At 36.5% G+C, this 18,943-nt stretch overlaps 1 protein-coding gene across 1 annotated transcript in view; it reads left to right on the forward strand.

The window, feature by feature from the left end:
* Positions 1 to 18,943, forward strand: part of LOC129270761 (importin-13-like) — a 45,512-nt gene that overhangs the window by 16,430 nt on the left and 10,139 nt on the right. The window contains exons 7-21 of the mRNA XM_064106563.1: positions 1,884 to 2,103; positions 2,505 to 2,589; positions 3,215 to 3,334; positions 3,884 to 3,964; positions 4,972 to 5,110; positions 6,889 to 6,938; positions 7,705 to 7,794; positions 8,947 to 9,094; positions 10,180 to 10,248; positions 10,789 to 10,928; positions 12,635 to 12,769; positions 13,854 to 14,087; positions 15,191 to 15,328; positions 17,029 to 17,125; positions 18,227 to 18,279. Coding sequence (XP_063962633.1) covers positions 1,884 to 2,103; positions 2,505 to 2,589; positions 3,215 to 3,334; positions 3,884 to 3,964; positions 4,972 to 5,110; positions 6,889 to 6,938; positions 7,705 to 7,794; positions 8,947 to 9,094; positions 10,180 to 10,248; positions 10,789 to 10,928; positions 12,635 to 12,769; positions 13,854 to 14,087; positions 15,191 to 15,328; positions 17,029 to 17,125; positions 18,227 to 18,279 — 1,799 coding nt within the window. The remainder of the gene's footprint in view (positions 1 to 1,883; positions 2,104 to 2,504; positions 2,590 to 3,214; positions 3,335 to 3,883; positions 3,965 to 4,971; positions 5,111 to 6,888; positions 6,939 to 7,704; positions 7,795 to 8,946; positions 9,095 to 10,179; positions 10,249 to 10,788; positions 10,929 to 12,634; positions 12,770 to 13,853; positions 14,088 to 15,190; positions 15,329 to 17,028; positions 17,126 to 18,226; positions 18,280 to 18,943) is intronic.

Consider the following 18,943-nt stretch of genomic DNA (forward strand, 5'->3'; position numbering starts at 1 on the left):
TTCTCTATTTATTCAAATCAACATTTTTCTGTTTTGGACTTGATCTTTAATTTGAATATCTTGTATTTGTATGTTTTTTAATCACCAGTGAGCATCGAATTTCAAATCATCGGTCAAGGCATGAAGTGAAATGAAATGGAATGGAAAATGAAACCCTGCGGACATATTAAGTGCACTGACCCCCAAACATAGGGGATTAAAAAGGGATTCATGTACAACAAATTATTATTTTTTATTTTTCATTAGAAAAACAAAACAAGTGCACTCCTAGTTGCAAACAATGCATATAGCGTTCCCATTTAGTTGAATGTAGGATAAAAGAGCACAGTTAATTATTATTCCGTGCTTACAGGCATACATGTATGTGCCCTGGCCAGGGATCGAACCCCGAACTTTCAAATGTCTAGTCGGGTGCCTTAGACCACTCGGCAATGGCACTTCCACACAAATTATGGTGTTATTGTTTCAAACTCTCCACTTATTCCTAACTTTGTCCTTGAATACTTGATTTCAGTGGATTGTGTTGCTTCAATCGGTGATGTAGAAAGGTGTCAGGTTTTGTGCTTGCATTCCATAACCTACTTTACATTAACTTTGTATGTAACAGGCTGATATAGGTTCTTGGATTTTTTATCAAATTTTTTTCAAGTTCCATACATGTATTTTGTTGTTGAGCTGTTCAGACCTTATACATGTATCTAGAAATGAGAAATTGTGAGGACTGATCAGGGCCCTATCTTACAAAGTGTTACGATTGATCTGATCAATCACATTATGGATGGCCAGCAACATCAACATCTAAAATGCAAATTTTTTCAAAATATTTTCTAGATATGATTTACATTTATATTTACTGTTCACTTGAAGATTTAATGTGATTCTCTTCAGCGAAAAAAATACACGGGGGTGGCGGGCGAATTCGCCCCGGAAATGCCCAAAGTCGCCCTCGAAATCACCTAGAATCATGCTTTCGGGGGTGACATAAAATCTTAATGTCACCCCCGAAATTATTGCCGAGCGATAACAACTCAGCGGCCCACAAGCGCCATATACTCGAGCTCCGTTTACCATTTAAAAATCATCAAAAATCCGCACTCCAAATCATATACAAGCCTTGAAAATAGCGTGGAGCACAGTTTTAAATTCCGAAGTTGCGTCTTCTTGCACAGGAAATAAATCCCAGTCTAGTAACCTCGCATTGGTAAGTTGTCATTCGGCTTTGCTTTTCAAAACGGCCTATTAAGATAAAAAATAACTTACCTTATTTGTTAATTATAACTTGAAAATCATTTGTTTTATTTTTCTAGGGGATGGGGTAAATATCAGACAATAAATCATCAAACAAAGCTCCATCTATTTTACAAGGCCAGCGGGAGGCTCACGCACGCAGCTAGCCAGTCTGAGCGCTGCCCTCCCTATTTTTAAAACTTGAGATACAGTACATGGTTTTAAGATGTATGCCAAAAAAACAAATCTGTGCCAAAGGATTCTGGAAGATATTGTGTAATTGTTGATAAATTAACAAAATAAGCATTGAATCCCATCGAATTCCGGGTCTTTTTCCAAACAATAATAAGACACTGTCCCACTTGTGCTTGTCTGTGTTGGCGTGAACATTTTCAGGCTTACATTTCATGACCAGAGGTACATGTATATCTAAGATGATAGAGCGACAATTAACCTTGGTTTTATAGACTTTGTCATGAAATCGCTGTTTACTGCAACTACTTTTGTATATCTTTGAAGGTCAAGTCCACCCCAGAAAATTTTGATTTGATGAAATAGAGAAAAATCAAATTTTAACGCTGAAAATTTCATCAAAACCCCACCGATGGTACATGTATGCCATTTGAATATGTTTTGTTTTCTTTGCCCTGCTGCAGTGCTGCCACTGTTACAGTCACTACTGGAGCAAGAAGATTCCCCAAATCACATCAGACACCAAGCGCTGAGATGCTTCTCGTCCTGGGTCCAGCTCAGCGTGCCTCTCACAGAGATAGAATCCTTCCAAAAACTACTCTTTCAACTCATCCATGATCCAGAGCTCTTTGATTATTGTGTCGATTCCTTGGTCAACATCGTATCCCAGCCCACAGCACACAAGTGAGTCACTATCATGTCTGAGAGCGTTACGGGGTATCAAGCTCTGAACGCCAGTATACAAAACAAAAGCAGAAATCAAGAACTGAACATTAAAACTATCCTTCTTTATCAACACAGTAGTATAAGGTACATATACTTTTGGAATGATCTTTTAAAGAAAATTGATTTGACTAGATTTTCTCCTCAGAATGCATGAAATTGATCCTTCGCCCAATCCACAGTTGCATGGATTTCAAAAGCATTTCAACTAGTAATTTATCAAATTCATTACCCTATTTGATACAAATGAAAATCAACATGATTATTGATGGACAATAAATATTAATTGATTTTTATTTTTCATTGAGGAAAATTCTGTGCAAGTTTAACTTATTTGAATATGTACTGTATCACTCTCCTAGATACCCAATGATTGTGAGGAGAATAATAAGGGAAACACTCAAATTACAAGATCTGCTAGCCACGTCCGTCAGAGAAAAGAACATGGTATGTACAACTCTGGAGGCTGCACGATGTGACAATAATATTGAAATATTTTGATACTGCATTAAGTCTATTGTTCATACACAGTAGTGATGTGTGCAATGCATTATACTGTGTACACAAAGCTTTTCTTTACCATAAACCAATCAAAAGCTATTGTGAGCTGAATTAGCATAGTCCATGCTAAACCCCTCTTAAAGTTGCACCTTGAAATTAATGTGGCACAGGTGTGATTTTGTCCGTGGTGGGCAAAGATGTGCTTTAGAGAAGAATTGCTTTAAAACAAAGACATTATTCCCATGACTTTATCCAACTTGCAAGGGTCCACAGGAAAGGGTCATGAAATTTTGATTCCTTTACTTTATTGCTCATATCTAATATGATAGTCTTGGCTGAAAAAAAGAAAGAAGTAAATTTGAGAAATTGAGGTTTTAATGTGGTTTAGACAAAAAAAAATTGTTTGAAATACGTGTAAATAATCTATATGAAATTTCTGTTTGGAAATAATATATATGTAAACTTAAAATTCAATCCAGACAGTTGTTGTACTTTCAGTCCCCCGCCCCATCTGTTGAAGGTACATGTAGGTAGCCATCTTGTCATGACGTTTGGAATTTTTTCCTTTTAGGACACAGTACAAGGTCTGTGCAGATTAGCTGTAACACTAGGTGAGAACCATACCAAGTTACTGGTGGACAGCACAGGAGAAGACAAGCAACAAGCCTTGGAGTTCACAAGTTTAGTACTGGTATGTACAATGTCTTGTGAATTTCATTGTGACATATTGAATGGGCCTGGGACAAACATCCCTTTCGCCATTCTATTGCTCGCCAGGGTAAACAATTTAATAGTTCAAACAATCAAGATTCCTGTATTATTTAATATATTTAATATTATGTAGTTCAGTCAAGTTGGTCCTTATTGTCAAATCTGTAAAAAATTAAATATTGTATAATTCAAACAATAAAAAAACAAAAGAAATGGTGAGTGAGGGACATCATCGACTGTCTCATTTGCATGTCACTGAGTTGTGCATATTACTGTTTTGTGAAAAATAAGCGAAACTTTCAAATGTCATAACTTTCTTATTTTACATCCGATTTTGATGAAATTTTCAGCGTTATGCTTATTTGATTTTTTTCTCTACTTATTTAAATATACATTTTTCTGGGTCGTACTTAATTTTGATTACCGCATGTTTGACCTATTTTATTTCTTATGATAATCACATTGTTTTAAAAATAAAGAATGTTAAATCGTATTTATATTTCAACCTAGAAATCCTTTTTGTTTTCAGGGTTTCACTGCCTTACCTGGTCATTTTCCCATAGATGAAACCATTAGCAATATGCCATTTGGATTCTGGTATTTATTACAGGTAAGAAAACTTCTCTTTGCTTCGTTCTAGAAAACAAGGGCCTTTTCACACGTAAATCTTGAATCATTGTAATGATGGTTGCACTTCGTCTTTCCAATCATCGGACCTTTCACACGCTCACTCGAAAACTGATTTAAATTTGAATTCCCGTGTGAAGGCGGTGTGTGGTGTGTCCGTGGTGACTTGTCAATCAAAGCACTGCATCGCAAATACAAACTATGATGAGTGCATGACAATTGTATTATCTATGGAAGTGCTTAAAAGGTCCCGTAAGCTCCGCCCCCAAAAGATGTGTTGAAGGTCAAACCTTTCACACACAAAATTTGTACCGTAATTTTGAGTGAATCTCATTACTGGAATTCACCTCTGGAGTAGAATTTGAATTCGTGATTAGCGTTTGTGATTCTAATCATGTTCTAGTTTGGTTTCACACATGCTAAAAATTCGTCATTAGCCTTATTTTTCACTGGAATCATCAGTAAAATTATGATTATTTTAGCAAGTGAAAGGGTGGCAAGTGTCATAATAAAGTGTGTTGCTTTAAATTAGTATCATTTGAATAATGATTCTAAGTTTAATTGGTTGATTTCAAGTTCAATATTGACCCAATATTGGTCCAATGACAATCTATATTACAATAATCATTTGTCATTATCATAAGTGTTATTATTTTTTTTCTCTTATACATTACATAAAAATCTTCCTTATATACAATTTTAAGTTTGGTGTTGACATTTTGGTGAGGTGTTGGTGTTTTACATCAGTGGTAACTATGCGCCAGTCTTCCTAGTGCTGGTTGAAGTCCTGCTTAGAAAAGTACAATATCCTGATGATACCCTTTGACCTTTTGACCTTTAGGATGACATAGTGTCAGCCGATACAGACAAGCTGGAGTCTTATGTACAGACCTACGCACCAGTCTTCTTACAGCTGGTTGAAGTCATGCTTAGTAAAGGGCAATATTCTGATGATATGTACCCTTTGACCTTTAACCTTTTGACCTTCAGGATGACATTGTGTCAGCCGATACAGACAAGCTGGAGTCCTATGTACAGACCTACGCACCAGTCTTCTTACAGCTGGTTGAAGTCATGCTTAGAAAAGTGCAATATCCCGATGATGAAGAGTACGACAGCTGGTCAGGAGGTAGGAAGGCATTAATCTACATGTATATTTGCCTCTCTCATCCCGGGTGTAGCAATTATCCAGGGGATGAAAAGAATGGTACCTCAATCAGGGTCGGAATTACACGGGGGCGACGGGCGATTTTGCCCCCATGACAGCCCAAATCACCCCTAAAAATTCTCAAAACCCAATGCTTTGGGGCGACTATTTATTTCAGAATCGCCCAAATAAAATACCATCGACAATGTAAAAAATACTTCACATAATTATGTTCTCCGGCGGCAGAGCAAGCGCATCTTTTATATCGCCCTTGCCAGCTTTAAGTTGAACGGTCGATGCAATATCCAAACCTTACATAACACCGGAAGCTTCGCGATTGTAAATAAACGCGCAATGCAATATGGGATGCGGAGTATGCATAGTCTTTAGCACGGGGTTATTCGAATTGTTGACGCACTTGCCGCATGGCTTATGTACATGTACGCGTGCACGATTAGACTGCACAGCTGGTACTGAGACCACGTGCATCGTACGGTATATCATGTGTACTAGGCATGCACAGAATTGTATGCGATCAGCTGGTGATTGTGACAGCGCTGATTATCGACATCGTCGAGTCAGAGTGCGAGATGGATAAGTTTCTAATTCGAGTTCAACCTGGCTCTGCCAAACAGCCAGAGCCAGCGCCAGAAGCCTCTCCAAATCGAGATACTGTTGAGAAGGATAAGCCAAAAAAGAAATAGAAAAAGAAACAGTACTGTACAGAGACAATCGACAATAAAGTCTTGGGGCCTCGATTGGCTCGAATCTGCAGTGTGTGAAGCTGAAGGCGACTCTGGTGCACTAGCGTACCTACGTCCTGCGGGGGGGGGGGGGCAGATGGCAGTCTGCCCCCCCCCCCCCCCTGACGAGTCACAACCCATGCACTTTTTTTTTTTTTTGCTTGTCAATTTTTTTTCTGGTACGAAATCCTATATTTGTGGTTGAAGACCTTTTTTTTTTGCTTGTCACTTTTTTGGGCGGACGAATTGCCCCCCCCCCCCTGTGAAAAATCATAGGTACGCCACTGCTCTGGTGGGATCACTGTTGTTTATTGCAAGGCCTGTAGCCTACAGTAATTACAGTTAAAATGTTCTGAGTCTCGGAATGTCAAAAGGTAATTGCTGATATGCGATAAAAAAAAGTAGCCCCATGAATTAGAAAATAGCCCCAAGATGTTCAGTGGTAGCCCCAATGTAAAAAAAAAAAGTAGCCCCTAAAAAAAAAAATTAATTCCTACCCTGACCTCAATGTCAGAAGGTACAATCATGTACCATTGTTGTATTTGTCTAAATCTGGCTGAATTGAATATCCTGATGATGAAGAGAATTAGTGGAATTTAAAAGTGTAGGAATTAATAAATCAGCCTCTTGAGAAATAATGATTGTAAACTTCAATTTCTTATATCATGAGAGGAGTACCTTAATACCTGTACCGACTCTTTAGTTGAATTATGATTTATTTATTTGTTTAAGTTTTTTTTCAATAAGATATCAATGAAAGCTTTAACTATAATCTCCTGCATTTATGTTACTCTAAATAATTTTCTATATTGGTACGTGTTACTTGTTTTTGTAATGTAACCCAAGTATTGACCTGCCATTTGTTTGGAATGAAACGGTGGACCTGGTCCCTGTATGTACATATTGTCTTTTGAACTTGAATAAAGTCATGATGAAACGATAACAAATGAAAGTATAGGAAAGTCATAAAAGTTTGGATCACTTCAGTGAATTATTTTACTTTTTTTTCTGTCGCAGATGAAAAAGAGCAATTTAGGTGTTACAGGCAGGATATTGGAGATACATTAGTAAGTACAGAATGTGCTATTCACATATACATCTCATTTTTGAAAGGGGCCTTGAGAGAGTAATCCAATTTCTAAATTTGGTTTGAAATTGTAATACCCACTCCTGTAATTATCAAAAATTGTATTTGCGCATCTGTATCAATTGTGTTTATACTTGGTACAAATGATCTTTGGGTAATACCACATATGTGTTCTTGAAGATGATAAGGTCAAAGGTGATCTAGGGGTCAAAAGATCATATTACATGTTTTGTTGATCGCAAAATCAGGTCAGACTCATGGATAGTGAACCACCTTGTATTCAATATTAATGACAATTGGTCAGTGAAAAAGCTTTAAAGGACTGACTTCAAACTATTCGAGTGACAATGATCTGTTTAGATGTTGGGATTTGAATTTAAAGATCACAGAGGTCATTATTTACATTGAACTATCTTGTTATTGTGATAACCAAAAGTACATTTTAGGGATGAACTTCAAACTTGTGTCATGAATCATATGGGAGTAATGACGATATGATTAAAATTTTCTCTCATGAGGTTGAAAGGCCACACAGGCCGTTATTTAAATATTTTGAAATTTAGATACAATGATGTAGTATATTTTTGATGTAGTAATGTTAAAGGCACAGATTTTAGATTTTGACAATTTTGACAAAATTTAATGGTACACAGTTTTGAGTCCGTCTAATTTTGATTTAATCAATGCTATGAGACGACCAACCACTGTATTTAGTCTCCATTGTTTTTACTTTTCTTGATATGTAGATGTACTGTCACACATTACTGAAGGATCCATTATTAAATCACCTCTTTGCGTCCCTCACAAGAATACAAGACCAGGACTCGTCATGGCAGGTAGATATATCCATTCTTGCACATTGCACAATATTACACTATTTTTACTTTGAAATTTTACTTTGTGCTTTTCATATTCTTATGAATATATAAAAAAAATCCCTAAAAACCTTTTTTTTTCTAGGCAACTGCCTTCATTTTATACACGTATGTATGTCATTCTGTATTTGGTTTTGGATGAATTCGGTAAACTGAAATTGCAAGCGCTTTGGGCAATGTGGGAAAGGTGCGTTATAATTATTGGTTACTATTTATACATAAAGTGTATTTGAGATTGCATTGAATTGATTTCATTTTATGGAAGGGAAGGGAAGACGAAATGAATATGGAAAAGAAAGTTGAGAGGGAGAAACGGAATAAAAGAAATTATTACAATAATGAGAAAGGTGATATTGATGAAGAAGAAGAAGATGATGAAACGGAAAAAGAGTATTAATAGAAGAGGAGAAGAACAATGAGAGTGAGAAGGAGGTCAGAGGGAGCAAGAAGATGAAGAAGAGGAAGAAAGAGAAGGAGAAGGACAATACAATGCAATAGAAGGAGAAGGAGCAGAAGTGGAGGGAGAAGAATGTGAAGGAGGAGGAAGAAAAGAAGAAAAGTAAGATGGAGAGAAGGAAGGAGATAGAAAATCAAAAAATTGGTAGATGATCTTTGTAGGTTTGCATGATGGAGTCTATAACATGGAGAAGGTTTAAGGTTCACCATGTGTAATATGAAGAAGAGAAGGAAATACATGCAGAAAGATTGAAATGAAAAGACAAGAAAGGATGAAAAGAGGAAATAAGAGGTATTCTTTTCTTGAAAGTGAGTGAAGTCCTGAAAAGGACTGTTAACCAGATGAGATGAGCTGAATATGGCTTGAGTAGCGATGGTTTGAGTAGTAGCAGGTTGAAGTGAAGAGAGGCTACTCGACGTTACGAGCAGGTTGACTGTCCGTCGTCAGAATACTTCTTATTTCCTCTTTTCATCCTTTCTCGTCTTTCCATTTCAATCTTTCTGCCTGTATTTCCTTCCATTCTTCATACTACACATGGTGAACCCTAAACCTTCTCCACATTAAGAAATTGGTAGTTATTAGTTTCCTTATATGGGGATAACCACGAGAAATGAAAATACTATTTTCTCTCTTGCTCTCTACACTCCTGCCAACAGCATGTGGAAGCGTGTTTATTTGCATTCCGGTCGATAGCTGAAGGAGGGGACTACGGTGATGATCAGTGTGCAGCAAACCTACTCCGTCTTATTGGACAAATCAACATGTCCCATGTCAAACTAGCGTCTACTGCCCTCTATATGCTGGGTGAGGACATGCATTCCTACTTCACTGTAGTATGTTTTGAATCCTAGGTTATTGAACAAACCAATATGTTTTTTGACAAACTTATGTCTCCCCCCTTACCTGTTGCTGTAACAATCTTCATTTTTAACAGGATTTTCATTTGATATATTGAAATATGAAAAGAGGAAATAGAAGACTTTTTATTTTTTTGAATAGAAAGTCCTGTATTTTAGATATCATTTCATTGCTGTATCAATAAATCACACTTTTAATGAACACTTATTTCCTTGTCTGTGCCTTACTATTAAAGTTTTAATAAATTTGTGAAATTTGCTTGTGATTTCAAATGTCTAATTAATTTAAGATAATAAATTTTGAACTTTTTACGAGATGAGTAGTATAAAACCATTAGAATCAGTAACTTTTCCAGTATCTCCAAATCATGATGAGGACACTTTTCAAATTACCTGCTGCTCTTCCTAAGCCTCATGAATTTATGAAATCAAATTGCCTGTTTAACAATTTAGTAATATTCTGAGAGTTATCTAATAGTGATTTTCACTTACTTATGTTAAAAGCTACCAAAATCCTTGAATCTGATTGTAAATTGCCAATTCATCTACTGCCAACTAGTCCACATACCACATAGTCCATCTTCATTTAGTCTAATACCATGCTGTCCATCAACACTTCGTCTAACAACCATTTGGTCCAGTCATTACTTTGTCTAACCACCATTTCGTCTATGACCATTTCATCTCATAAGCAGTTGGACTAATATCCATTTCAATTTCATTCATTTTGCACAATTAACACTTAGTCCAATTAGACCAAATGGTATATGGACTAAATGGCTATTGGACCAACTGGTTATTTGACGGAATGGAGAGTGGACGAATTGGCAATTAGAGCATGTGGATCGTGGACGAACTGATGGTAGACCAAATGATAGTAGACGAGTTGCAATTGGACGAATTGGCATTAGACGAATTGGAAATAAACAAATCTGATTGGTTTAGAATAAAATTAGTCAGTGAAAATAGGTGACAAGACGCTTCATGAACCACTCGCCAGTAAACCCGTAAATGCCATCTTCTCTCTCGCAGGTGCCTATTCAGAGTGGTTGACGGACATGCCTGAAGCCTTAGGTTCTATCATACCAGTCTTATTATCAGGTCAGTGTGTACATTATGACCTGTATTCTGAAGTCAGGTTTAATGGTCGTTTAACTCTGTGCTAAAATTATGGGGAGCCAAAAACTCAAAAATTCTGCTTATATTGTATATATTTCTTATATTTACTGTTTGGTTTCCCTTTGCTTTCATAATGAAGAAATTATTTCAGTTTTCATTCTGAGACAGCTATAAATGATTTGAGTGTCATAGGAGTTAATAAATTGAACATGTACTAATAGAGATTTGTGCCCTGATTGGCTCCCCATACATGTAGTTAAAAAACAGCTTTTAACCAGGGTTTGATTTTAAACTTTAGTTCAGAATACGGGCCATTCTGAACAAGGTGATGTGGATTAATTTCTTGCTAAATAAAACCATGCCATGGCTGGGGTCTGAACTCACAACCTTCTTTTTCAAAGTCCAGAGATTAATCCACTGGGCTACAGTGCTCCAAAATGCATTGAGTTTTCTGTGTTTATTCTGGAAATTCACATCAAAACCATGCATTACTCAATGTCACTATGCGTGTGATTTTCCTAGGGTTGAACGATGCAGAGTTAGCCGCTCCTGCGACGATGTCGTTAAAGGACATAGCATCAGACTGTATACCAGGAATGAAAGCGCATGCTGAAGTCATACTCACCGCCAGCCAACAAGCACTGATGGGTAATGTTCTCAAGGTACGACATACAAATTGTGACCAGACTCCCCAAGAGAAAACAATTAGTCGCCTTGGAAGGTTCTATGTTAATAGTCAAAGTTTTAATTTCGTCTTCAAATAGCAAAATATTAAAAATGAGCTTATTTGAAAGGGTAATTCTTCTTCTTCATACTGCTCAAATTTAAAGTTATGATGTTGAATACAAAACAAGATGCAAGAGTTTCTTTGACACAAGTTTTTGCGGGCTGCGTGGAAGCTTCATTGAGATTGCACAGTGTGCACATCTCATGCTTGAGTAAACCCTGCTGGGGCTCGTCTTATAAAGAGTTGCGATTGATCCGATTAATCGCAACTATGGAAAGCCAGCAAAGTCAACGTATAAAATGCACGTTTGCTCAAAAATCATTCTAGATATGAATGTATATCCATAAATTCATTGATTTCTTGACAATTTGGCGTGTTCTCCTTTGTTAACAAAGGACATTTTGCAAATTTCCTGTATAAAAAATTATGACACTGATGGATTTCAATAGAGTTACGATTGATTGGATCAATCGTAACTCTTCGTAAGATAGGGCCCTGAACTTCAAATATTGTTTTCTCCTGATTTTGTGAAGACCTCGTTTACTATTTTTCTGCATTTAACCAAGTTCTTGTGTAGGTTATTATCGATCAATTTTGACAAGTTTTATACCATATTAAAGCTTGGGATGTGCCTTTTCAAACCCAATGAAATCTGAAAATTCATTTTGGGCGACATATTGTTGGTTTGGGGGTGACTAGTCACATGTAGTCCTTCATTGCTATCAGCTGGGATTTTCTTTAATGATGACAACTCTGTGGAATGAGTTTCTAAATAAATGAGGAAAATTTGTCATTGTTTATGTGGAGATTCATTGAGTTACTTGCTTTTATATATTTTATAAATTGGGGGTTATGTGATTCCTGGTGGGTGTTTCATAAAGCTGTTCGTAAGTTAAGAGCGACTTTAAGAACGACTGGTGATCCTTTCTTATGGCAAATGGTATATTCATTAGCGATGGTTTTGCGCGTAAGAAAGGATCACCAGTCGTTCTTAAAGTCGCTCTTAACTTACGAACAGCTTTATGAAACGGCCCCCAGTTCCCATAGCATCATGTACATGTAGAGCATTAAAGAAAAGATCCCAAATCAAGAAAAAAAAAATCAATTTTTGGAGAAAAACAATATCAGAGTTGCTTCCTTTTGTCATGGAACGATAGAGTATGTTTACTATCTTTACAAGACATCTGCTTAGAACATCAGACGATGTCAGTGGGTAAAGATGTACATGTATATCAAGGTTAAAGATACATTGTAAATCCCAGTAGTGGTAATGATCTCTGACTGAGTTTGTACATTATCCAATGAAATTACTACCAAAGTCTTTGTAAGTGTATATAAAAAATATGTGCCAAATAGCTCTGGAAGAAAATGCGCAATTGCTGAGAAATGAGCGAAATAAGCACAGAATTCCATCAAATGTTGGGTATTTTTTGAAGCAATATTAATTCACAGTCCCACATATGCTTTTTTTGAACTAAGATTTCATGATTTTACAAAGCTAAGTTCACATTACCAGATCTAGATGACAATCAACCTTGATTTAAAAGACTTTCTAATGAAATGATTGTTTGCTGCAACTACTGTCTTTTACCTTAAAAAATGGTTTATAAATATTTTTCATGCTCCCATATTCTCTGACAGTCAAGGGAAGCAACGCGATTGATGTCCGTTATTGGTTTAGTGCTCTCATCGTTACCCCTAGCTGATATCATGAATTACCTGGAGGTTATACTCACTCCTCATGTACAAGCTCTGGAAGAGGTTGCTAACCAACAGGTAGGATACAGGATGATGGATGTGGTGAGGATGGTGGTAGTGTTTGTGATAATTCAAGATTTCAAGATTTATGAAAAACATGTGATCGCAGCTTAAAAGCTGAATTGACAGATGTATTACAATTAAAAAAACAATGAAATTAACAAATAATATCACAAAAGAATCAAGAAATATACAAGAATTATAATACAAATTCAAAATATTATGGTATACTCAAGGTAATGGTGGTAATGAAAGATAATATTTGAACAGCTATGAGAAGATGTATTTTACTAAAGATTTGAAAGGCCGTTTGAGAAGGTTGAGCAGAATTTCAAAATGAAATTATAATGGTACCATAATAATGGTAAAGGTGATGATGATGATGATGATGATGATGGTGGTGGTGATGATGATGATGATGATGATGAGGAGAAGGAGGAGGAGGAGGAGGAGTATGGTGATGATGATATGATGATGTTGTTGATGATGATGGTGAGGATGGTGGTGGTGGTGATGATGGTGATAATTGTGGTGGTAATGATTGTTGTAATGATGATTGTGGTGATTAAGATGGTGGTAGGGATGATGATGAGAATAGTCCTGTTGGCATTGATAATGATAGGGATGATAATGGTGATGATGTTGGTGATGATAATGATACTGATGATAGTGATAGTGTGATTATGGTAGTAGTTATGGTGAGAGTGATGAAGCTGATTTGATGGTATTTCATATTTTCATGGTGATGTTATTGAAAATGATTGTGATGAAGTTGTAAATAAATAATTGAATTGAAGTTATGTTTTGGTGTTGATAATGAATATTTTTATTGTTGCACAAAATGATGATAATGATAATGGTGAAGAATTAGATAGTGATGATGATGACTGGGGTGGTAATGAATGTTGGTTATGATGGTGTGGTGTTGATGATAATGGTGGTAATGATGATGATTTATGGTTCACTTTCACTGAACAATTGGATAGACAATACATGCAGTCACATCGACGATTCATTAAATCTAGATTTTCAAAAAATAAAAAGTGAGACTGCTTTATCAAGCTAATATCTATTGCTACACATATGCCCTTCATCCTCGTAGCCATCTCCATCCGGGAAATCTACCATCCTCGTGAAGCTAACCATGATGGCTAACCTCTGTGCCTCATTGGACATCAAGAGAGAGGACAAGTCCATTATCAATAAAGGGGAGATAGAGAGCAAGACATCCGGAGTCCCTCAGGATACGCAGCCTGTACTGCTCATACTGCAGAAGATCTTGCCAATCGTGGAGAAGCTCCTTAATATGTGGATATCTGATGCTGCTATTGTAGAGGTAATAGAGCTCATGAGTGCATAAGTCAAATCATTCATACCTCGGTCACATTTGCTCTCCGGCGACCGTATGGCGAATAAAAAACAGCTGTTTTAACATTTTTGTACCAGCTACATATAGGGGGTTTGAATTGAAATTAATAAAACGGCTGGTTTTGACTCGCCGTACTGCCGCTGCAGAGTAAATGTGACCAAGGTATTAGTTATATCTAAACAGTGAAAAATCAATTTACCTTTATACACCATAATGCACAAACATTTCAAATTATAAAATGTTTATTTTTGCTTTGAGTATTTCAGTTTCAATTTTTCTTTATTTCTCTTTGGCCTTTGTCCCACACCCTCCCCATCAGCAGAAATGTGGTGATCATGCAAATCTTACACATGTTACGAGATAAAATTTGCAATGTCCATATAGGCAGTTCTGAAGTTCTGCAAATTTGTAAAGTGCATGTCTACAGTACATGACTGAAAAAAAACCTGGCTCGTTCAGGGTTAATCAAGGTCTTCAAACCTTCTTCTTTAGTAGCTCTTCTGAAAGATTTTTTTCTTCAGATGTGCATGCATTAGCCTTCCCTTCTACAGGTGTTGCCTGCAGTGAGAGTGTTCCTATATGACTTCTGTGTTGGATTCCGAATATATTACAGGGTTCCCAGCCCATCAGGGAAAATTATTTTACTTTTTTCCAGTCAGGGAAAAATCAGGGAATTTGATAGAAAATACCTCAAATTAGGGAAAAATCAGGGAATTTTTATCAGCCCATAAGTCGAAAGCACGGTAGTCAGTCCAACTCTGTTATATTTTGTTGCATATCAACCTCTTTCTGTTAAAGGTGAGGGAAGGATGACTGTATGGGGAGAAGGGAGGCCATTACCTGCCTGTGTAATAGTACCAACTAAGTTTTACATAATTGTTTTTATACTGAAAATGTAATTCAGGGCAACAACTTAGAAAACATGCGAACCTGGGAATGGGTTTAAATAATTATCAGGGAATTTTTAAACTTCATCAGGGAAAAATCAGGGAATTTTGGTATCTTGAAAAGCTGGGAACCCTGTATTATCCCTCAGCTATGAAAGCTTTCTTCCTTTTTTTTCATTTCAGTCTGTGTGTGAGTTATTAAAGCGTGCAATGAGAACATTACTAGATGACCTGCAGCCATTGGTGCCTCAGCTATGCGACCTTCTCTGTCGGATGTACAACACCGTCCCCCAGCCGACCATGCTGGATCTAGCCCAACAGGTGACCTTTACAAATATATGATACTTCAGGGTCCCGTCTTACAAAGAGTTACGATTGATTGGATCAATCGTTCCTCTATGGAACTCCATCAGTGTCAAAATTATTTTTGTAAACAAAGAGAAGCACAGTGAAATTTCCTGAAAACAATGAATGCATTAATGTACATCATAGTTAGAAAATATTTTGAACAAACATGCATAATAGATGTTGACATTGCTGGCCGTCCAACTTTGTACGACGGGCCCCTGGTATTGTAAAGAGTAACGATTGGTCAAATCAATCTCAACTGTATGGAAATCCATCCATACCATAATTTTTTCTCCAGGAAATTTGCACAATCTCCTTAGAAAACCAAGAGAATCACATTGAATCTTCAAGAGAACGATGAATGTATGAATAAACATCAAATCTAGAAAATATTTGGAGAAAATTTGCATTTTAGATGTAGACATTGCTGGCCGTCCATATTGTGATTGATCGGATCGATCGCAGCTCTCTGTAAGAAGGGGCCCAGTAGTAGAATGTAGAGGTCTACTTAATAAGCCCAGTGACCTCATGATTGCAGACTTAGGCCTATATCTTGAAGTTGCATTAATTCAACTCTGGTTTAAAGTTGTGGTTTAACTATGGATTAATAATGATATTCCGCTTTTATATAGCACTTAATACATCGGAACGACGTCTCTAAGCGCTTTACAGATATATTATTACCCCATGTCATCGGATCCTGGCATGCATGCCCCCATACAATGTATGCACCTTCTCCACTTCCTGGGGAGCATTCCAACAAGAGTTCCAAGACTCAATTGCTAGGTATATTATGTAGGCTTTTGCATCCTACCGGGTACCCATTTAACACCTGGGTGGAGAGTGGCAAATTGTGGATTGACACAAAGGACGCTAGGCCATGGTGGTATTTGAACACATGACCCTCTGATTACAAGGCAAGAGTCAGAACTCCTACTCCGCTTCCACTTAATTATTAATTCTTGATAGCCAATGATTGTGACTCGAATCTGTAATAGTACGAGTTCACTTTATCAACTTGTCTGACACTCAAATCTTTTATTATTGTTTGGGAATAATAACTAATAGATTTTTCCACTATGAATCATGTAGAAAGAACACAGTTAAAATAATGATTGTAATTAATTTATCGACACCCATCACTTTAGCTTATACCTAGACCATGGCTAAAGTAAAATAAACAAGAGTTCGGAATACAAGAATTATAGTTCAGGGTCCCAGACAGGTGTCTTGGCTTATAAAGGTCTTTAAAGGACAATAAGTGGTGTTGTTCTCTTTGCCCTTTACAATCCATGAAACAAAATATGAATATCATATCAGTTAAGCAAATCAAGCACAAAAAATAATTACATGTACAAAGATAGTAAAAGATTTCATCAGTTCTAACATTAAATGCATATACCATAAGCCAATAGTAACTTAAAAATTCAAAGAAAAAGTGCAGAGTGCTTAAATTTCTGACACATCATGGAATAATACTCATGAAATAAACCTATTCTTTGTCTGGATGTATATATGTATTATTATTATTATTATTATTATGTGACTATTTTAAAAAGTGAAATAATTTTGTCTTGTACTTTGAATAATTTGAAATTTGATTGTACTTTATCTCCAATTATTGTGACTAATCTATGTTTTCTGTATTATCTTCTTCTTTTTTTCCTCTTCAGATCATCATCTTATTTGGTAGTGTGGTGTCACTCAATTCTGCCGTTGCGTCTCTTTTTCTACAGCTCTCTTCAAAAACATTATCATTATTGCCAAACAGTAAGTGCTATGACAATAATTAAGGCCAGTTAAATTCTCTAGCCAGTGTGTATTAAAGGGGAAGTTCACCCTGAAGACAAGTTTGTGGTAAAAATAGCAGTAAAAATAATTAAAAATATTGGTAAAGGTTTGAGGAAAATCCGTTTAAAGATTAAGAAAGTTATTAGAATTTTAAGTTTTGGATTTGTGACGTCATATGCGAGCAGCATTCCTACATAGCCAATGGTAACAAAAATTAATGAAATGTCATTTTCTCAGAAAATTGAAAACTGCCCATCCCATGGTACATGTAATTTGAGGGCATGACCTGTATTCATATTAACAAGAAAACAGACTTGATATTTGAAGAAAGTCCGACATGTAGAGGGTCGGATGTACATATTTCATGTAAATGCCCATTGCATTGTTCTCGTTCTCAATAAATCTTGATTTTACCAAACTCTAATAGGATTGCCTAACATCAATTTATGCAATAATATTTGCATTCTTTAGTATAATGATACTCCTCAGCAAATGTATGAATAGTTTTATTACTCCAGATTGTGTATTCACAGAGGAGATCTACATGTAGGGTTCAGAGAATCAACTTGTACCAATATTCATTCCATCAATTTTTGTTGTCTTGATTGATTTGATTGACTGATTGATAGATTTTATTTCTCATAATGAAAAAATACAAAATATGTACATTCAAACAATAAAAACATAATAATTGAATCAATTATAATAGTGAACAGGTATATGAATTTGAAATTATAAAACTTATGTTGTAAGAGGTATTTGGGAAAAACCAAGAAGCTGCAAGGAGCTTGAAAGGGGCCATCCCAGTTACAGAATACGATTGCGGAATACAGTTACATAAAATAACATACAAAGAAAAACGAGTTACTGTATTATATCGTATAGAGTTTAATTTAAAGAAGCCACAAACAGAAAATAGAAATCTTGCAAATAATTGTGGGTGTACTTTGACTTAGGATTTGACATGCTGGATTTTGACTCCTATAAATTTGAGAACCATGATTCCATTTGCTGCTCACTATGTTGACAATGTAAAAGTGTGATTTGCTTATTGATCTTATGTGGGGTTTTTTTTTGTAGATGCCAGAGACCACACAGATGTCTTAGAAGAATACATGACAACTTGCGCTCAGGTAAACATTTTACTTGTGAAGATGTCCTGTGTGATGAATGTTGTGTGTTGTACACAGGGGTGGCGCCACATGGGTGGGGGGGGGGGGCTGGGGAAGGGAAACCATCCCCTATGATTTTCGAAGTAGTGAAGAAGAGTATAATGTAACGATATATTACCATATAATTAATTCATTGTAAGCACTTTGGGCCTAAAGGGAAAAGCGCAGTACAAATAATAAGTAATAATAATAAGTATTAATATTAAAAGAGATGACCTTCGACTCGTAAGCTTGGCCTGTACCACGACATGAAACTCAAAGATTTATTCTAAATGCAAATGAGCATCACGAAAAGGAAGTTGAAATGAGAAGGTGGGAGGTGAAAGTGACTGGAGGCCTCGCTGGGGGAGGGGGTGATGGGAAGGCCTGGTGATGACTCCAGGAAAATCAATCAGACCTCAGAATTATTTTGGAAAAAAGGGGTTCTGCTGAGCTATTTCTCCCTTTTCTACTCTTCCGCTTCCTACCCTTCTTCCTTCTCCTGACCTCCTCCTCACTGCCTCCTCTTCCACCTCCTCACCATCAATGGCGTCCCCCTACTCCAATTTGTTTTTCTCTTCTACCTACTCCTTCCCTATTCCTCCTCCTCCTCTCCCTTTGAAATAAGATGAAGAAGAACTAGATT

The sequence above is a fragment of the Lytechinus pictus genome, chromosome 11 (genome assembly GCF_037042905.1).
Source record: "Lytechinus pictus isolate F3 Inbred chromosome 11, Lp3.0, whole genome shotgun sequence".
NCBI lineage: Eukaryota > Metazoa > Echinodermata > Echinoidea > Temnopleuroida > Toxopneustidae > Lytechinus > Lytechinus pictus.